Raw genomic sequence first — 23,158 nt, forward strand, 5'->3', positions numbered from 1 at the left:
CCGCAAGAAGAATCTGCTGTTCCTGAAGGTGTGGACCGATATAGTCCATATACGAATCCATTCTATGTCTGGAAGAAATATTACTATGTACAAAGTTTGGACCAAATCGGTTGATATGTTCGAGAGTTGTAGTGCGAAACAGCCAGCCAGCCTGACAGACGGATGGACAGGGCCAAACCAACTCCAAATTGTCTGAAGTGGAATTCGTCTAAATATACTGTGGCGCCCCTGGCTATGTCGTTGTACGACATAACATGTACAAAAGCTTCAAATTTTCTAGAATCTTCGGCGACTTTATGCTTAGGAATGTTATTTGTGAGAAATTTATCGTTCCTTTTTCCTCAAATAACCATCCTGATCATATTTTCTTTCATTAAGTATTTTATTGAAAGGACAACAAAACATCCCCTCCCATTCTAAAAAAATAACAAATAATCGAAAATATCTTCAAAACTTACCTTCAAACTATTGTAAGGCCTTTCCGCCTTCAATTTAGCGTTAATACCATCACGATTTTCCTGTTGCTCATCTGGTGGCAATGAAGTCATCGATAGTGAAGTTTTTATATTGGATAACGATGACGATGAATCATGACCACGGCCGCCATGCATGTTATGACCGCCACCGCCGCCGAGACATTTTGAAGATTTATTGCGTTTCTTTTTCTTTTGGTGTTGTGGCAGGGAAGCCGAGCCGGCCGCCAATAGAATTGATTTATTTTCATTTGGTTTTTGAGGAGTTACAAATTGATTAGATGTATGTGATGAGGCGGATGAAGTTGCCGATGTGACAGAGGATACCAAAGCTGCAGATGGCAAAATATCGGCAGAAGGATCTTCTGTATTGGCCACCATGGTTGTGGTGGTGGTGCTATCTTGGCGCTCATCTTCATTATCATCATTAGTGTTGCTGTTATTAGTTAAGCTTGTTGCAACAACATTAACATCACTTGGCATTGATGTTGTTGCAGAAGTCAATGTCGAAGAAGTTGCAGAATTTTGTTGCATACATTTTTCCTCTTCGGACATCATGGCCGCTAGTAGATCAGTCTCTTGGTTGCTCATATCATTTGAATTGTTAGCCACTGTATCAAGGCTTGGTGCTGAGGTGCTGCTGGAGGGTATAGTTTGTGCTGTGGGCGGTGGAGTTGTTGATAAATTGCAATTCTCCATATTTTCACTAGAAGTCAAAGCTACGTTTGACGACGATGTTTTGTTGTTTTCATTGGCAGAAATATCCATTTGGTCACCACCATATCCATTTATTATTGACTTTATAAGGTGTAGAGTGTGGACATAGCGTTGCCGTTGTGTTTCGTTACTGGCCAAACTCTGCTGTAATGAAATGGAAAATTGAAGAAAAATTCAACATTAAATTTCACATTATCGTTTGTCATTTTAACGGAAATGAATTTGTTCGGAAGACAAAGAAGAAGAAAACTACTACTTCTACTACTATTACTGTTGCCACCAAGCTTCTGAATGTATGTTGAATTTTAATTAGAAATAGGAAGAAATAAAAGGAAATGGTTAAATGTCTGGATGGCATGTGATTTTGTGTTCAAGTTGTGTTGTCTACGAGTGTTTGACAAGAAACCATTAACCAACACCTTGCAACACTAAGTTAGAAGGGAAGCACTTCTATATCAAATGCATTCATTGTTCCGTGTCATAAACCGAGCAAAGGTGCTCCCTCCTCCTCTGAAAGTCATAAACGCTTGGAAGTGCAGTAAATCGTAAGAAATGTAAGAAAAACAATTTCACCTAAACTTTATTACTCTGAGAATACCATATAGGTATGTATGTCTGTTCTGCTATCTTATCTCTCGTTTTTGGTAAATCATTCACCACTCAGTCACATTTTATTTCTAGACTATTTGTCATTTTTACTCAAATACTAACACTCAAACAGAAACACAAACAACTTGTACTTTTGCTTACATTTTAATTAATCGATAAAAAAAAATTAGAAAAAAATTAAATGACATATTGATTTGACAGATATACAGTGGTGTAAAATAGAACAAGAACAAGTAAAAAAGTATCAGTCGGCTTTGCCGACAGAGATATACCCTCAGCCTGTGTATATTGAAACAAATTTTTTCCAAAAAACGCATGTATTTAGGGAGTTTTAAAAATTTTGGGCGTTTGAACTGACAAAAATGTTGATTAGGATTTAATATCAAAAGTTTTGCGGAGGAGATACTAAAAAGAATGGATCTCCAGCCACTACATATGGTACCATAGGGGTTTTTTAGAACTTCTGGGATGTTTGCTCAAGAAGTATGGACTTGCCCCTGAAACAACTTTTACCATCGCAATTGAGGCAACGAATGCAAGTTGCTTCAACAAAAATCAAAGTGATTCGAAAGCAGGTCTTAAAGTGAACATGTATCCGAAATTTTGAGTGGGAGGTACCGGATGGAGTGGACAAATATATACCATATTTGAACCTGATCTATATCTGGAAGATATATTAGGATGTGTAAAGTATGGACCAATTCGGCCACTCTCTTCAAGAGTTATCGTACGCACAATTTTTCCGAAAATTTTTGAACTTTTGTGGGGGAGGTACCTGAAGGAGTGGACCGATATTGCTTATCTTCGAACTTAAACTACGTTTGGACAAAATATTACGAAGGCCAAACTTTGGACCGAATCGGCAGACCTGTTCGAGAGTTATTTTGCCCTCCAACCTCCTCACACGGTGTCATAGGGGTTTTTTGCAACTTTCAGGCTATTTACTCAGGAAGTATGGACTTGCCCCTGATCAATCTTATACCGTCGTATGGAGGGCAGTGAATACAAGTTGCTAAAGCAAAAATCAAAGCGATTCGAGAAATGTTCCTAAACTGAACTTTTCCAAAATTTTGTGTGGTAGGTACCCGACGGAGTGGACCGATTGAGTCCATATTAAAACCTGATCTAAGTCTGCTACACGCTCCACGATGGGCAAAGTATGGACCAAATCGGTTACACCCTTCAAGAGTTATCGTGCGTACAAATTTTCCGAACATTTTCGAACTTTTGTGGGGGAGGTACCGGAAGGAGTGGACCGATATAGCTCATCTTCGAACTTAAACTAAGTTTGGACAAAATATTACGAAAGCCAAAATTTGAACCGAATCGGTTCATCCCTTTGAGAGTTATCGTGCGCTCCAGCCAGCCAGACAGGCAGACAGACAGACAGACGGACGGACATTGCTCAATCGACTCCAAATTGTCTGAAACACATTTCGTCCAAACATACTTGGGGTCTAAAACCATTATTTCGATGAGGCACATTTTGCCCGTATGAAAGTGTATATACCCTTCATAGCCTAAAGGCTGAGGGTATAAAAAACGGCCCGGTAATGCCGAACTTTTAAAACCTTGGATCACCATAAAATCTTCAGAAAAAACAACAAGTAAAAAAAACGCCAAGTTCGGCAGGGGCGAAATTTTTATGCCCTCCACCATTAAATACTCTGATCGGTCGGTCGATACCGCTATATGGGGGCTACAATAAAACCTGGACCTATGTCCATAATTTTGTTGGACAAATTTCTTGATCACTGGGAACCCTAAATTACAAATTACAGGTAATTCGGTCTGCAAATGTTGCTAAAAATTTTAAAATACTTGAAATCGGGAGGTTGGCAGTTTTTAGTAGAGAAGCTTTCTGGTCATTGGGAACCTCAAATGTCAAATTTCAGCCCGTTGGGGCTACACCAAAACGTGGACCTATATAGCCCATCTTCGAACTTGGCCTGCCTATGGAACAAAGAGACGCTAGTGCAAAAGTTTAGCGTTCTATTTCAATTATTGCAGACGCTAGAGTGATTACAATAGACGGACAGGCGGACACGGCTAAATCGTTTTAGAATTTTATCCTGATCAAGAATATATATACTTTATAGGGTCGCAAATGATTAGTTCGACGTGTTACAAACAGAAAAACAAACTTAATATACCCTCCATACTATGGTGGAGGGTATAAAAATACAACAATAAAATGACACCTCATGCAGCATTCAATGCTAAGTAGTAGAGTATCAAGTCTCCAGAGGTGCTTTGAGGAAGCTTATCATGTGGCATTGTTCACGGCTTGGCATTGTTCACGGCAAGCATTCTACAACTGACAGATAGTCAGTTTGGGCTAAGTGACAGGTGGGTGAAACCGATTTCATTTCTCCAACTCTGGACTTTGACACATCTAATAATCCCAGACGGGAATGATTAAGCAAAGGGCGGGTAATTTTTTGACAGTCTATCCATATTTACTGATGGGTCGAAGATGGATGAAGGCACGCGATCCGGTATGTTTTGTGAAGAGCTGAACATTAGACTCTCATATAAGCTTAGCAGCAACTGCAGTTTCTTTCAGGCAAAAGTCTTGCAGTGTTTAAAGCCTTAGAGCCACTAGTAGAAATTACAGGGTTTGAAAGTAGGGTAGTTACAGTATTAAATCTAAGACTGTTGAAAATTATAGTATGGTTGTTAAAATTTACATGCTACCTTGCTAAAATATTGCAGGAGCCTGAAGTGGCTATGGTGGCGGGTAATGCTAGACTATAAGTTTAACTAATCCTTTCTTCTATCCATTTGTCTTTTCAGGATGAATGGACCGCTGACCTCTGAGGGAAGTGGCTGCCAACAGGGAATGACAGCCGTGCATCCACAAAAAGCTAACCAGATGTCATGAAAAGGCCATTAGCTCAAGGATATGGGACCTACTGTTTATCGCCGAATCCGAACGACGCGTCAGACACCACTTGTAGAGAAGAAAAAAACAAACTTAATATTCGCTTCATTCTATGTTGGGAATAAAAAAATAATAAATAACTCTTTATCGTTCTTGAAGAAGTATATATTTCGTAATTTATACTTCAACCCTTTGTCGCAAAGTAAAAATTCCTTGGTAAAATTTCCTAAGTTAAAAAAAAAACAAGATTACACCAAGGTCTCACTAAGAGAATAACAATGAGTCAGTCCGACACAAGTGTAAAGTGTGCTACAGAAACGCTGTGTGTTCGTTACACTTGAGGTGCGGAGGTGAATGTCAGAACAGGTCCAATAATTTCTAGAAATGAAATTTCTAATTTTTTACGATGTCATTCTAATGAATAAAATAACACATACATACATATTATGTATGGATGCATCTTCCAAGCAAACTTATGCCCCCTTTCAAGGAGGAATAGTGAAATTATCTACCTCGACACTGCATTTAGCATAAAATGTATTTTGTTTTTGAATTTTGAAACAAAAACGCAAAACCCTTTCGAATTATACACTAACTGCTTGCTGTTCCCCCATTCGTTACACGTTACGTTTTTATGGTAAAAATTGCTGATTTTCTAAGCTCGTCGTTGTAGTTGTTGTAAAATTTTAACGTCTCTTTTTTATTGTTAATGGTTGTCTTTAGAGAAACTCAAGCGTTGCAAATAAAAGTTCTTAAATTACATTTAAGTGGGGGGAGGGGGAACACCACCAAAGGAGACAAACTCAACGAAAGACCCAACAACAATAGCAAAGCAACAACAAAAACAGTAACAAGAACAATGTTAACAAATCAACGATCAACTAGCCACCGACGACAACAACGACGGTTCGCCCTAAATACTTAAGACGCAAATAAGCACTTTATGACAGTGGTCTTAGCAAGGCTTTACTGAGTTGTTTATGTGCCTCGAAGGTGTTGTTTAATGCTGTTAAGAAAACCACTCCCACCCATTGTGGTCTGGCGAGCCAAAGTCACCTCTACCTAACCCCAACATAAAGCAGAAGAAGGAATATTCAAATGATATTTACCATAAATTAGCACACAGACATTAGAAAATAGTTTAAAAGTTGAAAAAGGGGGGAGAGCGAACCAGCATTAGGCCTTCAAAGCTGCTAGACAAAACCATCATTTCTGGGTAAACTAATGGTTTTGTTATTAGTTGTGGTATGGAAAAGAAGCACATCACCAATAAATTGCTTGTGGCATACTTGAGAATTGTAACGAAAAGAAGAAATGGAAAAATTGCATTTCAATCATCATTGGCGCTAAGGTGAAAATAACAAGAATTAAACAGTTATGCATTGCAATTATTAAAAAATTATTATGTTAATTTACCTTGGGATATTCAATTGAATGTTAAGATTAAATTCCGTGGAATGTAACACAATTTACAGCAAAAATCTCTTTTATTGAATTTTTTAAAATTCCTTTCTATAAATTCTATTTATGAACATTTTCAAAGTTTTAACTATTTAGTTGACATTTAAAATAAAATGTTGTTAACATGTATTTTGGATTAAAAAAAAACAACAAGTAGAAAAATGTATGAAGTAGATCTAAATGTCCGATAGAACAATAATCAAATAGAAGGTTCTGTGGAACAACCTTCAACGTGCGATACTACAGATTTGTGAATTGGAAATTCGCTCAATAATTAGCCTTTCAAACAGAATCCCCAAGAGTAATCACAGAAAATGTTAAGTGGGGAATATGAAATGGGTTTCTGCCCAAATAAAACCGTTCATGTTCTCATTGGCCAATTAACCAAGATACAATAACTTTGGGACTTATGCCCGATGTTATGAGAAGGAGTTATGCCTTTAACATTTTCGTAGGTGGCAAAACAAATATTAGCAAGTTTACAGCGTATATCTTTAGACATTAGACAATCAAGAGAGTGTCACAAAAAACAAAAAAACAAAAAAAAAAAACAAATATTGAGACATTCCGTTGTCATTATGACAACGACTACTGGAATAATCTTCGAACTATATCTTGCCAACTAGCCGTTATAGTTGTCAACAAGCAAGGAATTGCCAAGACAAAATTAGATCATTGTAATTAGGGAGCTACCGGAAGGAGTTGTTGTATACAAACCATCTTTGAACTTGATAAAAGTTTGAGAAATATGTTACTATGTGCAAATGTTGAACCAATGTCAGTCAATCCTTTCCTTTACCTATGGTAAAAATTTCAATACGATCCACAAGCCATTTAAAGCGAATATGTTGAACTTTTATGAGGGATCCGATGTAGACCATCTTGAAACTTAATGCTTCTTCATCTGTTGTGTTAATGCTTAATCATCTGTTGAATTCGCATTTAAACGAATTCGTCGGTCACATTTATTCTTGAGCTCGAGTCGTCATAAAATTGGGGAAGAGTTCTTTGTTTTCGGTACAAAGAACTAAGAGAACTGATGAGTCCAAGTGGCGTTGGACGAAACTAGTATTCTCTGCCCTTCCCTAAAGTAAATCAATTTTAACTATCCCAACTTTAAAAACTTGTTGTTTTTTTAATTTGAAAACAACAAATATGAGATTAAGCTGGTCTTACTTTAAAAAATAATAAATATCATCGTAAAATTGTTCATCAGTCATTTAAGTTGGTGCCGACGGGGTTATTTTGAGTTTTTGGGTCATTATCTCTGGAACTATGGACTTGTGTTCGAAACAATATGGCCGCGATGACAACCTGCGGCAATAACAAAATCAAAGCCCAAAGTCAAACCTGACCTATGTCTGGAAGAAATAATATTAATTGCAAAGTTTGAATCAAATTGGTCATGCCCTTGAGAGCTATGGTGAGCACAAATTTTGGGAAACATGTTTTATTGTTGTGGAGGAGATATTCTATGTAATGAACAAATATGACCCATCTTTGAACTTGATCTAGGCTTAAACATAAACGAGATGCAAAGTTTGGAACAAAATCGATTCTTTCGAGAGTTATTGTGTACACCAAAATGCTAGACAGATGATCGTAACACAATCACATAATTGTTGAGGGGAAGGCCCCTGGTCGAAGATTCCTCCGAGTCACTACTTCATCCCAGATGCCTAACATCAGCATAGATCCCGGAAAATTAACAGGACTACAACAGCATTACATGCCAATCCATACATATCAGTCGAGGACAGAACCAGATTAGGCCGTTCGACGGAACAGTTATGATGGCTCTTGACCTATCGAAGGTAACCAAGCCAATCTCTTGGACATACATAGACATAGGACGGACATATAGAAGAATTCCCTCCTACCGTGCTTGAAATGATGGATAATCAATTTTATGTGCGGGCGCCAGTCGTTTGTGGAATTCAGAAATAAGAAGTTTAAAACCCGTAGAGTGAAACTCCACACCTTTTCTGACGGCACACAGTGGTTCAGAATCGTTTTTTCCTGGACAAAATTCTGTAGCTTTTGAACGGATAGAGATATATTCATAATTATTTTTTTGTTAGACAGATAACACAATCAGCTTTCAGACGAATTATAGGCGGTCAAGTTCGGTCTGGTGGTTGCAGAGAAATTCAAGGTCAAAGTTAAACTTTTGAGTTTTTTAACTATTTTTCATCAAAATATGAGTGTTTTTGTGGTTTTTATATCTTCCTATGTATTAAAGATGGTCAAACACCAACAAATAAACAAAATACTTACAAAAAAAAACTAAAAAAAAAAATTGAAAAAATGTCGATTTTTTTTTCAAAAATGTGTAAAACAAAATTTTACAAAAAAAATTTAAATTTTTTCGAAAATTAAAAAAATTCTCCTTGGGTTTTAATAAAACTTATATAACTCGTATAAAAACGCATATACTCAAAAAAGTTGTTATTTGTGTCAAAAAATATCATATGGAAACAGTATAGAAAACACACACTTTTACCCATGTAATTTCAATAAATTGAAAAAAGTGTTAAACGGACGGAACCGGACGGGTACAAAAGTATATATGGGCTGGAAGAGGAGACTCTCGGGCATCTTTCTGTGGAAACAGAACTTTGTTCCATGTTGTTCCACAAAAGTTCTAGTCCACTAAATTTGGAATTTCATAAAATTTAGTACCCAAGGAAAAATAAAATAGAACATGTTGTGGGAACGCTACGGTAATTTACTAAAACGATTTTTAAAGGCCACAATCTTATCTTCCTTAAAAAAAAAAACATTGAACACAATAACTGTTATAGTTTCAGAGAAATAGCTTCGTCTTTCTCCAGAAATGTTCAAAAGTGAAGTATTTCCCAAAAATGGGGAAAATGCTTGTCTTTAGGGGCACGCCACTCCCACACCTTCCAATATTTGGGCCTAATTTTTTGGTTTCCTTAGTTTCAATATGTTTACTATCGAATTCCATATAGAAATTAAATATCTTTGACAAAACAAAATTTTGATTTTTGGCCAGGAAAATCGATTCCTGAACCATTGTGCGGCATACAGATCGTAATTTATGCGGATATTTGTACGATCTTGGTGTCAGGTACTAACGTTGATGGGATATGTGATATGTTAATGTCTACATAGCTGACTTAGTACAGTTCTTCCATCTAAGGAATATGAAAATATCCGCGTCTAAATCCACTGCCACACTGTTCACCACCTGAGCGGTTGAAATGAGACTGCCCTTTAACATATTAGTCGATGGTGTCCTGATTTCGACCACAAACTACTTCAAAGTATTGGGTGTAACGTTTGATAGCATGTTTAAGTCGGAACAAGTCGCTCAAGTCGCTGCCCGGGGGACTTGGAGTGCTGACAAAGAAACCATATAGACCTCCTATGAATCAAAAAACTGGTTTGAGGTAGAGATGGGCGCGTGCCTAAAAAATTAGGCACGAACATGCACGAACACGGACCAAAATTTTTATGCGCTTTCACGCACAAACACGGCGTTTTTCGAGAAGGCACGAACACGCACACTCACGCACGAAATTATAGAAAAGATATATCGATATAGTTGTACATTTATTTGTTCAAAAAATTCATATGTTCTAAAATATACATATTGCAAAATTACTTATAAACAAACATTTACATATTTTTATTTAATAACATTATTTTGTCCAAGTTAGAGCTCAAAAGTCTAGTTCGTCTTTCGTTGAGAATATTTCCAGATGTGGAAAAAAATCTCTCGCTCGTTGCTGAGCCGACGGGTATAGCCAACATTTTCCTGGCTAATTGTTTTAATTATTTTAGGTTCGACTGTTTCCAAAAGTTTACAACATCAGTCTGGCTAGATACGGCACTCGCTAAATATGTATCAATTTCTGTATCAATTGGAGACTTTTCAATTTTTCGTCTTTTTGCCAAATTTTGATCCAAATACTCTGAAAATTCGTGTAAATGTGGCATTGTAATTTCCTCCTCATCATTAGAACACTCTATGTTCTCACCTTGTATATCAAGTAACATTGCTTTTACATTAGCTATTACGTCATTTCTTTTATCTTCTAATAAGAAATTCATCTCCTTAAACGGCGGAAATAAAAACGTCCCTATAAGATGTACCATTGCTGGTACAAGGCGTTTAAGCAATGTAAACAATCATTGCTTTCAAATCTTTCATTTTTGCTTTCAAATCTTTCATAAATTGGTATCAATTGAGCAAACTATCAAAAGTTTTTCAGACCAAAGGGTATAAATATGCATAGTAGGGTATTTTTCCGAGCTTAATTTTTCGGAACACACTTTGAAAATTTTGAGAAAAGAAAAGAGGTTCTAACAATGAAAACTTTAAGTCAGATATACGATTCAACTCATTCTTTTCTTACAAAATACTCTTAATCTCATTCTGGACTTGGTATATGCTGTCAAGCATAATATATGTTGAATTCCAACGTGTTCTTATATCTTGTTTTAATGTTTTCGACAATTTGTTGTTTAGCTCCGATTGTTTAAAATATTTTGCAAGCTTTTTTGAGCAGCCAATCAGTTTTCCCAATTCGGGAAGAGGGTGTTTTACAATAACATCATTCATAACTAAGTTCAAATTGTGACAAGCTCAAGATATACGTTTAAATCTAAAATAACGTTGGAACCATTGTCGCTTACAAATACAGAATTCCTCAACTTGTCGTCAATGTCAAATTTAGCAAGATAAACAACCGATATCAAAGACAATATATTGCGTTAACCCGCTGAGTTGTTTTTGTATTTGCTTCTCTCTCATGAACAAAACAAATGGCAAACAAACATCATATTTTTTTCACCCATTCTCTGGCCTCTTCATAACAAAACGGCCAAAAGTACCAGACTACAAAATCAAAGAAAATAAATTTAGGAAAACTACAGTTGGTGAATTTTTTGGTCGGTTTTATATTCTTGTTCGATTTTCTTGTTTAGTATGGTCTCTTGCACGACTTCTTAAGGGAGCCCAACAATTTAGCACGATCGTGACACATAGTGCAGGTCGTGTTTATTCGTGTCGTGCAAAATCGTGTCGAACAAAAAAACACGATCACGCACGGCCAAAAATTTATTCCGGCACGACACGCACAAACACGGCGATTTTCGGGAAGGCACGAACACGCACTACTCACGGCACGACACGCGCCCACCTCTAGTTTGAGGTGTTACAGCTACACAGTTGAAGAATATTCAAACCTGCAAGAATGCAGAGTTGAGGACTACAGAGTGCCTATTCATGATACAGTGGACCATCTTCGTGAGGTGACGACGATTGTATCGGTATATCAACACAACAAAATATTGTCATTGGAGTACCTGCTTGGGTGAGTCTTCCCCCACCCTGGCACGTCAGGTGAGATCTTCATGATCAGGAGAGAGAAATGCAAAGGTATAAGCGAGAACCTCTATATCACAAGCCTATCCGGTAGACCTGGACAGCATTAACACTAGTGTCGTATTCGGAGACTACCCCCATCTATCACAGCAAAAGCACACCAGCTACCAAGGCAATTTTATATTTTATTTATTGGCATATTCATGAGTAGACGAAGATTTTACCGGTATATCAACACAAGAAGATGTTATTGATGCATTACCTGCACGAGTGCTATCGTGGACAGGCTTTTCCACCTAGGCACGTCAAGAGTGATCTTCATGATCTGGAGAGAGAGGCCAAAAGGTACAAGCGAGAATCTCTAGATCAACGAGCCTATCCTACAGACATTAACACTGATGTACTACATTACTATACTACTGCTACTGTTGCGAAGATGAGAATTGATGAGTCAAAAAGGAATCATACATACTTAGATACTTAGATGCAAGTGGCGCGATGTAATATATGCTGACGGCAGCACGATTGACCGCCGATTTGGCTTCCCGGAGAATGATGACACCAGGGTAATTGGTGGCTTTGGCGGCGCAATGGCTCGATGAGTGTTTCAAAACCTACTCGACTCGCAAAGCAAACGCTAACAACGGCCCGCTGTACGCTGTTGTCTTGTCTTTAAGCCAGGGGAACGTTTCACAACCGAACTTAACTAGAACGACAACACAAACAGATCCGGCAAAGGCGGTTCATTATACACTAAAGTCTTGTTTTAAAGCCAAGGTCATGTTTTACAACTCCATTCGACTAGACAACCCCTACATCAATTCACTTCCACTGGTAGTGGAGGGCACATTTCATAACACCAATTTAGGAGCGTCAGTTGCTACCGCAAACCAGAGTGGTTTTGGCTCAATTACGCTCGGAATGGTGCAGTCATCTAAATTCCTATAGAGCAATGACACCGTGCAAAACATCTGCCCAGCATGCGGCATAGACCCGCACTACACAAACCACCTTTTTAACTGCCCTGCCAAATCTACTCAACTAACTCTAGTAGCTTTGTGACATCAACCCATCGAAGCAGCTATATTCCTAGAACTGGAGATATACCCAGATTAAGAAGGAAATCGAACAAACAACAACGCAAGTCAAGGTCAGGTTTTTCGACCCCACTTGACTAGGCAGAAACTACAACTAAGCTATTCCCTCACAATCCATGTGCCCGTTTTTCAAACCCACTTGACTCAACAACCGTCCACAGACGATTACCTCTACAGCACCTTCTCTTATATCTGCAGGGAGCTGGCCGTCGTTTGATTCAAACTTCATCGGCGTAATAAACATTAATGTAGCTACCTGACGCTAGGGGTTCGAATCACTACTGTATCTGTGTATTAGTTTTCCTGTCCTACCACATGAGGGCAACTCGATTGTTAAATTTGAATTTAATATAATTGAAATGAATACATATTAATGGAGAAAACTGTACAATGAAATAAAAAAACGTGTACCAATGACTTTTGAGTGCTTCAGGGTAGAGCTAACTCATTGATATTGAGAAGTCTCCCCTTGCTCCTTCGGGAATGTGTGTGCAACATCTGTTAAATGCCATTGGTTAGATAATTAATTCATTTCGGTTCAATAATCAGCATTACTGACATATCATTTTTTACTTATTTCATTAAGATCTCCTGGTAAAATTTTAATATCTGGACCAGGGCAATGTCTTAAGCTACTCGAGATAGAATCTGATATAAACAACACTTAAAAAAAAACAATGAAATTCCATATAGAACTTAGGATAAAGCTAAGTTTGTAAATAAATTTAATATAATACAAAAATAATTGTTTATATAAAAAGTTCTTGTTGTTGGTGTTTATGAGGTAACTTAATGAATTTTGTTACTTTATTTTCTGTTGTTATTCATTTGTTGTCACTAGCATTAACCATTATAAAGCAAGATTTGTTTTTGCCAAGTTTCCCATTGCCACCAAAAACGAAATGACATGCCACCAACTATAGAACAGGCATTCAGTCAAAGCTAACTAAAAACACAGCCGAATCCACCGAATCCAGCTAGACAGTGTATGAACCATGTAAAATCCATCGAGGCATATGGATATGTCGCTGTCGTCGTCTTGGCGGTGCGGTGGCACATTGATATTCTCGACCAATATTTCTCACCAGTACTCCAAACAAAAAGAACATATTTGCCACCATCAAAACACGACGACCATAATGGGCCATGGACTGAAGAGGGAGTCTAACGAGAATATGAATATTTTCCATATAATTTTTTTACTATTTTGTATTACAATTTATGTGAGGGTGAATGTATGTGTGACTTGGGCTGAAAAAAGGATTTGCATTTGCCTAAAGTTTAATAAACAATTGATATAAACGTTTTATATTTGTTTGTGTTTTTTCTGTTTCTTTGTTTGCCATGACAGGCAGCCATGAAAATTGGTCTTTTTGTTGAGTCATACATACACATGCATGTGACGAACAACGGACGTATGTCTGCCAGTCCGTCTTTGGTTGCATATACTCATATGTGCCATATCAGATGGATAGATGGATGGATTGGTTGGTTGTTGTTATATGAAGTGTGTTTTTGTGTTTTTTATTGTTGAACATGTCTAACACAGAATGGTTTTCAATTAAGTAATAAATTTTGCACAAAATGAATAAATCAAATTAATTTTAGATTCAATTTTATTCAGTCATATCTACATAGGGTACGTAAAGAAAGGAAACGGTTTAAAGGCATATGTCAGGCCTTATTACAATTCGTGTCTTTTAAATACCAAATGTAAAATTTTTGCATATACGAAGTTAGGCAATTTGGGTAGCTGAAACAATGTACATATGATTTTGGCCTTGATCTATTTACGAGCATTTGTCATGGGGTTTGTTTCAGTGTTTAACTTCATTCAGTTCATTGCCTATTAAAATAAAATGAAAATCTTTGTAATTAGCAAAAGCTTCAATTAAAAAATCCGCATATGGTGTTAGACACCCTAGCACAGATACTCCATTATTATTCAACCAGACAACATATAGGTATAAACCAAGACTGCACCCCTATGGAAAAGGAGGAGAGGAGGACGAAGAAAACTAAAAATAGCAAATAAGCCATATGTACATACATCGACCATTTGAGTTGATTGCTATGCCAAGGCAAACGTAATGCATCCGATTATTTTCCCCCGCATGTGTTTGCGTTGTCGTTTAATGAATTGTTAAGTGTCTTGCGACATGTTGCACCGGCAGCAATGACGCCTTCCTTTTGGTCCTCCTTTGCATCCTCTACCGTTAGACTTGGTAATAAGTTTCCACCAAAAAAGCATATCACGCGCGTCCTCGACGTTTCGATTTCGTTGTAACGACGCCGCCGTGACACAATATTTGGAACAATAACAGCAACAACTGCAGCAATATTACGAATATGGCGACAATGTTTTGTAGCCAGAGAAGAAGTGAAAAAAGTGTCATTAATGACACACGACGAGGTAACAAAATGGCAAACTATCAAAATAACAAAACATTACCACATGTTTTACGTCCGCACCAAAGACGACGAAACAGAGCTAACACTAAACTGTCGACTATGATGTTGCCACCAACAACCATTAACATCACCATCATTATCGCCAGCCACTTTGTACAACAAAATGCTGGTGTTTGTCATTGGCTTTATTTGATTTTGGTTATAATAACACCACCAATGATATTGCCCGCTAAGGTATTCTTTAAAAGCCACCACTATTCAATGTCTTAGTTTCCAGATATGCAGAGCCAGCTGCTCAGCTGGTAGCTACAACAAAAGTATCGGTAATATTTGGAGTAACCACAATGTCATCGACGATCGGTTTGGTCTGTTCATATCAGTTGCAAAGATTAGAAAATGTTGTTAAAGCATTTTAATAACAACAACAACAATGATAAAAATTACAAAATTTGTTCGTTTTTGCTAAATAAATAAGCCAAAAAACAAGTAATAAAAATGTATAGATACGTCTAATTTTTGATAGGTTTAGGAGCAGAACTGTTGTCGTTGTGGCCGCGTTGTAAAGCATGTGATTTGTTTGAGAAAAACCTATAAATTGACTATACTCAATATTCTTTTAAAAAATAAATATTTTTGGTGTATTGTTTGAGTTTCCAATAGATAATTGGATAATTTAATGACTTTATTGTCTTTCTACGAAAAAATCGTTGCGGGTGGTACTCAGCTTTAGATTTCTTAACTGTGGTAACTAAATCGACAGCATATGGCAAATTTAAATAATGCATTTGAGGTGGTGGCTGAGGAACCTTGTCGTCCTCTTATAAATTAATACGCTGGCCAGTGGCCCCTTAAAAAGCTTGAAGTATAAGCAAAAGGGCTTCTGATATTAAGAAAACAAAACTTCAATGTTTTCATGTGTTGCAAATTTGCTTTTGAAATATTTCCGTGCTTTTCCCATAGGTATCACATTTGCATTTTAAGGAATTTGGAAGAAGTGGTTGAATTTTTATTTTTCTCCTCAAAATAAATTTTGTACTTCACTTTTCTTCAATCCAAATGATTTCATTGCCCATTAAATTTGTACATTCTGATCTTGATTTAGCATATAGAATATTGTCAAAGCTTGGAGTATAATCAAAACGACATCTGTATGACTATTCTGTAACTTTTATCGATTGAAAAGTCGTTAACATTTCTTTTGTTTTTATAACAACTACAAAACAAACAAATGAAATTGTTGTAAAATAAACAATGAGTGAAGTTGTTAAAAAGTTACTGAATAATTGCGACCAGCCCCCCTATTCTGTAACTTTTTAACAACTTTACTCATTGTTTATTTTACAACAATTCCATTTGTTTGTTTTGTAGTTGATTTCGAGATGTTGCCAAATCTTTATTCTGGAAAAATCGGCTACGAGAAGGGATTGGGTATGAATACAAGGAAATTGTGAGCAATCAGTCATTTGTGATTTGTAGAGCGAAATTAACAGTCGTTTGGTGACGTAGGGGATGGAAGATACCAAGGAACGGTCCTGACCGGTTTTAACATGGCAAAGCCCAGGATTTATCTTGGTCCCTCTTTCATCTCAAGTGGACACTGACCTCCCCGTGGTGTCACCTGGGGAACTGCCTTTAACACCCGTTAAAGGTAGTGAGCTAACATGTGCCGCGCGTTCACCCATAAGAACGTTAAAAACTTGGGTTTGGGCGTCGGGTTAGTAACCCTCCCCTAGAAAAAAACAGCCTACTATGAAAAAACGAAAGAAAAGAAAAACAAACCCCTCTAAAGTTGACGAACCCCGCAAACGTTTTAAGGACCATGATCTGCGAATCTGCACCTGGAATGTTCGCACTCTTTATAGAGAAGGTGCAGTCTTCGCATTGGCAGACGTACTTGGAAAGTACAAAGCCGATATTACTGCCATACAGGAAATACGATGGACTGGGAAAGATGTCACAACAACACCTAAAGGTGACGCACTGTATTATAGCTGCCATGACACAAAGCATGAGTTTGGTTGCGGTTTTGTAGTTGGTCGGAGGTTAAAACATCTGGTCTCCAGCTTCACCCCAGTGAATGAAAGACTTGCTACAATTCGATTTAAAGCAAAATTCTTCAACATCAGCTTTATCTGCGCTCATGCCCCAACCGAAGACAAGGACGAACAGACCAAAGATATATTCTACGAGAGCTTAGAAGAAACATATGACCGTTGTCCTGCCCATGACATTAAAATTGTTCTAGGCGATTTTAATGCCAAAATTGGAAAGGAGAATATCTTTGGACAAACAGTTGGGAAATTCAGTCTACATAGTGAAACATCAGACAATGGAATGAGGCTGATAGACTTCGCAGCGGCAAAAAACATGGTAGTTAGCAGTACCAGATTTAAGCATCTCGATATTCATAAGGGCACTTGGCTGTCTCCAGACCAAAGAACAATAAATCAAATTGATCACGTTGTGATAGATGGAAGACATTCATCGAGCGTGTTGGATGTACGATCGTTCCGAGGAGCAAACATAGATTCGGACCATTACCTCGTTGCAGCAAAGGTACGTACCCGTCTAAACGTTGCAAATAAAGCACGGACAGACACAACACGAAAGTTGGACATCGCCAAGCTGCAAACACAACAGATAGCCACAGCATATTCCACTCAACTGACCCAATTGCTTAATGATAGCGCTTCTCGTCCCGATAACATATCAGCACAATGGCAAAATATTGCCCACTCCATGCAAACAGCCGCAAAATCAGTACTTGGATACCAGAGACCTCCACCAAAGAATCCGTGGTATGACCAGGAGTGCCGGCATATAGGGCTACTTTACAATCAGTAGCAACGCGTAGCGCACGAGAGAGGTATCGGGAGAAAAGGAGAGAGGAGAAACGTCTTTTCCGCAGGAAAAAGAGAGAAATGGAAAAGAGGGAGTGTGAACAAATGGAGATGTACAGGAGACAGAGCGAAGTCCGAAAATTCTACCAAAGAGTGAAGCATCAAACTGATGGCTTTGGTACAGGAATATCGTCCTGTAGAGATCAACAAGGTAATTTGGTAACTGATACAGATAGTGTGCTCAGGATATGGAAAGAACATTTTTCCAAACTGTTGGTATCCGATAGCAGTGAAGACGGCGAAGATACCACAGATCCAATCCCAGATGATGGTATTGAATGTATACCGCCCAGCCAAGATGAGGTAAGGACAGCAATAAACCGGCTGAAGAATAATAAGGCGGCAGGAGCAGATGGCCTACCAGCCGAGCTGTTCAAAACCGGAGGCGACACGCTGATAAGGTGTATGCATCAGCTAGTTAGCACCATCTGGCAGGAAGAACGCGTACCCGACGATTGGAACGTGAGCATCCTATGTCCAGTCCACAAGAAGGGTGATAAGACTGTGTGCTCCAATTATAGGGGCATAACTCTGCTCCCTATTGCATATAAGATAGTATCTGGCATATTGTGTGAGAGACTAAAGCCTATGGTCAATGAAATTATTGGACCCTATCAGTGCGGCTTTAGACCTGGCAAATCCACCATTGACCAGATATTTACCTTGAGACAAATCCTGGAAAAGACCCAAGAAATGCAGATCGACACCTTCCATCTTTTCGTCGATTATAAAGAAGCATTCGACAGCCCTATACGTTCAAAGGTGTTCCAAGCCATGTCTGATTTTGGTATTCCTGCAAAGCTCATTCGACTTTGTAGAATGACATTAACTGAGACGAGATCCTCAGTTAAAATTGGAAAGAACCTCTCCGAAGAGTTTACTACCAAAAGAGGTTTCAGACAAGGAGACGGCCTGTCGTGTGATCTATTCAACATCCTGCTGGAAAAGGTCATACGAGACGCGAAGGTCAAAAGAAATGGAACGATATACACGAACAGCCACATGTTACTGGCTTATGCCGACGACATTGACATCATGGGTCGATCGGTAAAGGAAGTAACTGACACCTTTGCAAAAGTCGAAAGAGAATCTGCTAAAGTTGGTCTGGCAGTAAACGGCGTAAAAACCAAGTTGATGGTATCGACGCGTAATATGTCCATAAACACCGCACCATCTGTGAATGTTGGTACCTATAATTTTGAGGTAGTAAAGGACTTCGTCTACCTCGGCACCGCCATAAACACAACAAATAACATCAGTTGTGAAATACGAAGAAGAATAGTGTTGGCTAACAGATGCTACTTTGGGCTGAGTAAGCAGTTTAGGAATAAAGCCACCTCTCGTCAAACAAAAATAACACTGTACAAAACACTGATACTACCCGTGCTAATGTATGGTTCCGAAGCATGGGTACTTGCTCAAGCAGATAAGGCAGTGCTTTGTGTGTTTGAGAGAAAAATTCTTCGAAAGATCTACGGGCCAATCTGTGTTGACGGCGAATATCGGCGTCGTATGAACATCGAGCTGTATCAACTATACAATGACATCAATATAGTTGAACGAATCGAGATACAACGATTGCGATGGCTAGGCCATGTTATAAGAATGAGTGATGATGAACCCGCTAAAAAGGCGTATAAATACGGGCCGCATGGAGGTTCTCGCAGATCTGGAAGGCCAAAGCTTCGTTGGAGCGAACAAGTGAAACGAGATATCACAAAGCTACATATCCCAGATTGGGAAAATACAGCAGCAAACAGAGAGGATTGGAGATTTTTTCTTAGTTATGCTTATGGAACAAATGTTCTGTAAAAGGCCAGCTAAGTAAGTAAGTAAGTAATTAACAGTCGTTTAAAGAAAAAGTAACGGATAAGCTGTGTGCTTATTAGAGGTAAGCTGTGTGCATAGTAATTAAAGTCGGTTACAAATAGTTCAAGTAAGGTAAGGTAAATAATGCATTGTAGAAACGAAATCTAAAACGCCCCCTGTTTTATTTTGTACAAATCGTATCGGGGAATAAAGCAACGTCTACACGGAGATTATTTAAATTTAAGGCCGTAACTGTATAACCAAAACGACTTCTGATATTGTGAAAAGTCTTCAAAGTTATGATGTATTTTGTAAATTGTTCAATTGGAATATTTGCTAGATATTCCTATAGGTATCAATCGCACTGCTCTTACAGGCGAAGCAAAGTTATCTTTTCTTTCAAAATTTGTATTGGTACAACTGGATGAATTTTTGTTCTCAAAATACATTTTTTCTTCACTTTTCTTACCAATAAAATTTGTACATTCTTTTCGGGTGCTGACGAGACCGAGTTCGTCTGGTGAGAGCTATAAGGCTTAAGTTGACGCTGATCTTGGATCTTGCTGTGAGCGCCTAAGCACACTTAGTCGAGTGAGGTTATGAAACGTGTCCTTAAGGCGAGAACACAATGGATTTTTGTTGCTTATTTTTTCCGCCTCGCTTCAAAGCACAAAAGTGAAATTGTTCTGTTTTCAATAGGAAAGGCCACAACGAAGCGAGGCTTCTGGCCACAAAGTTGAAAATTGTTGAACTTTTGAATTATTCGCCTGGCTTCATTTTTGACATTTCGTTTCGACATTCAATTTGTTATAACACCTGTTCAATCTGAAAAATATAATTTGGATGTAATTTTTATGTTCGGTACTAATTATTTACGAACAATTCATATTAAAAAATTGTATTTTATTTGATATATTGAAATAATTATGTTTATAGCGCCCATGAATTTTACGCTTCGATGTGTGATACCAAGAAATAAGCGGCCTAGTGAAGAAATAAGCTAAGCAGGAACATTAAGCTAAGAGCTGACTGTGTTCTCACCTCTAGTGTGTTTTTTGTCTAGTCGAGTGGATGTATTATCATCGAACTCAAGTGGGGTTGTGAAACGTGGATTTAAGAAAAGCGTCACCGTACATCTGGCCTACCATTCATATGACTGCTATTCTCCCAATCGCGCTTTTGCTACCACCAACAATAGATATGATTGAATGAGAATGGATTCCCAATATGTAGCAAAAACGGATACGGGAGTTTTTATGTATATTTGGGATTCTCACTAAATTGAATTCGCCACTCATACTTATTCTAGAGCTTGAGGAAATTATTTTTTCCTGATAAGGATATGTGGCGATATCCGAAATGTCTTATCTGCCTATGCCGAATGCAAAAAAGTTAAAATAAAGCTGAACTATTTTGCAAAGAATTCGAAATGGCTAAATATGATCATTTGAAGGACAATTTGTTCCCTCTTTAACATTAATGAAAAGGAAAGCTTATTGTTCCCATAATTCATTAAAGGTTTCGCAACTGAACATTTTTTCCCTCAGCTTAATCCAATTTTAGATTAACAATTAATGCTTAAGCTTGAAATTTCTCCTGAATAATTTTGCCTTGTTATCTTTGCGAATAAGAAAACAAACGCCCACATGATGAAAACTTTGGCTATCTTAACTTTGTTACACAAAATCAGTGCAACAAATATAAATTAATCATGAGTTTCATATCGATTTTGGTATTTTTCCCTCTTTGCAGTGTAAATATCTGTAACATATTATAACCATAACAGAGGAATTTTTCAAAGATATTTCTACTCCTTTTGCCAGACAATCCTTTTTTGGCCTGCAACCACCAAAGTGAATTTGCACCACTTTCTAATTTGTAATGCAAATTAGTTTAAACGAAACAGTCTTTGCTTCCCGGTTAGTTGCTAATTTCAAAAACACTGGCTGGCGAAAAAAATTTCTTAGGATTTTATAAAAATTTAGCCAAGGCAACAATGTCTTAACTATGAAATATTTCGACTCAAATACTGAGATTAGAGCAAATTTTAAACAGTCAAGCAGCCGAAACAGAAACATTAACATACAAAGTTGAGCGTTGAGGCCAATGAAGCAGAGTCAGTAATAGGAAAATGTGGCCAAAGGAACGCTTCATCATTGCCACCAATGTCTGTGTCTGGCACACATGATCCCCACATGAATGAATGGCTTTGAGTAAATCGACTCCTTGTTTGCTTGCCACCAACACCACCAGCAACAATAACTGCAACAGCAGACATCAGTGAATCAGAAAAATTACAACCAACCAGGCCAAGCAATCAAACAGTCAAGCACCATCCACCAACACACTCCACAGTCATTTAGTCTTGTTTTTTTTAGTGGTGATTGGTAATTAACGCTTTGTCGTCTGGAGGTTATTTAATATCAATCTGCTCTCAACGACCACTAAATACAAGCCACAAACAAATAACCCCCGACCAGAGGAGCACTACGGCTGCTGCTGTTGCCGCTGCTCAATGATCCGCCGTTTGCCATATCTGTTACCCCCAAAAAAATGAAACCCACAAAAAAACTTTCGCCCATTTCACTTTTCTCTAAGCAATGAAAAATGAAAAGATGAAAATGAATTTGCTCCAAATTAGAGAAAATTTGACATTGTCAACTAGGAAATTGTTACAATTTACAATGACAATTTTGTATTTTTGTGGTTATGTAGAGGCGTATAAGGGAGACCAGCAACAAAGTAATGCTGAACAATTTTTCTGAATTTTTACCTGAAACTTGACCCTGTAAAATATAGCGCTGGCATTCACTGTCACATGTCAACAATCCAGCAAGGCAAATGTAGGGTCAACTGGAATCGCCTTCGTCACTTATTTCCTTCGATTCAACGTCATTGGCGTCTTACGATGGCGAAACCCACACAGAGCTCGAGATATCTCCTGTGCTAACAGAGGTGACCAGAGGTCAGGACAGTATTCGACAAAAATTTGTCTGTGTGGAGACGCTATATATTGCTGCCATATCTTCACACAGACGGGGCAAGCAAACAACTTTTTAGTAACAATAAGTGGCCGACCATTCCGCAAGAGCGTTCCGTCCGGAACTGGCGGAAGTAAAGCTCCAATGAAAACAAGGCGTAGCGAGAGGATAAAAATCGTTATAAAAAGAATAATAGTTTGTAAGCTTTTTTCAGTATCGGAAAGTATTAGACCGGCACAGTTGTGACTAGAAAAGATAATTGGAAATCATGAAGACATACATAAGTTACAGTTACCCTAGGTATCAATTTTGTAACCAAGATCCCGTCAACGTGGCCTGGTCAGCGTATAAGCAGAGAAGCTACGTCGGGAAGGCTACTGGATACAAAACCACAGGGAAGAAATCGGATAACCAAAAAGTGAGTGTGCTGTATTACGCTGATGTAACTTATGTTATGAT

The 23,158-nt window shown here is 38.0% G+C and overlaps 1 protein-coding gene across 14 annotated transcripts in view; it reads right to left on the minus strand.

The window, feature by feature from the left end:
* The window catches only part of klar (klarsicht), a 648,847-nt gene that overhangs the window by 379,219 nt on the left and 246,470 nt on the right, over window positions 1-23,158 (minus strand). For 11 of the 14 annotated variants that reach the window (XM_073982967.1, XM_073982966.1, XM_073982965.1 and 8 more), the window contains one exon: window positions 459-1,334. In XM_073982967.1, coding sequence (XP_073839068.1) covers window positions 459-1,241 — 783 coding nt within the window. In that variant the 5' untranslated portion in view covers window positions 1,242-1,334. Of the gene's footprint in view, window positions 1-458; window positions 1,335-5,792; window positions 6,030-6,099; window positions 6,217-23,158 lie in introns of those variants that run through there. The other 3 variants (XM_073982974.1, XM_073982976.1, XM_073982977.1) reach the window with 2 other exon arrangements.

This window comes from Musca autumnalis, unplaced genomic scaffold (assembly GCF_047663935.1).
Source record: "Musca autumnalis isolate F117 unplaced genomic scaffold, ASM4766393v1 scaffold_4, whole genome shotgun sequence".
Classification (NCBI taxonomy): Eukaryota; Metazoa; Arthropoda; class Insecta; order Diptera; family Muscidae; genus Musca; species Musca autumnalis.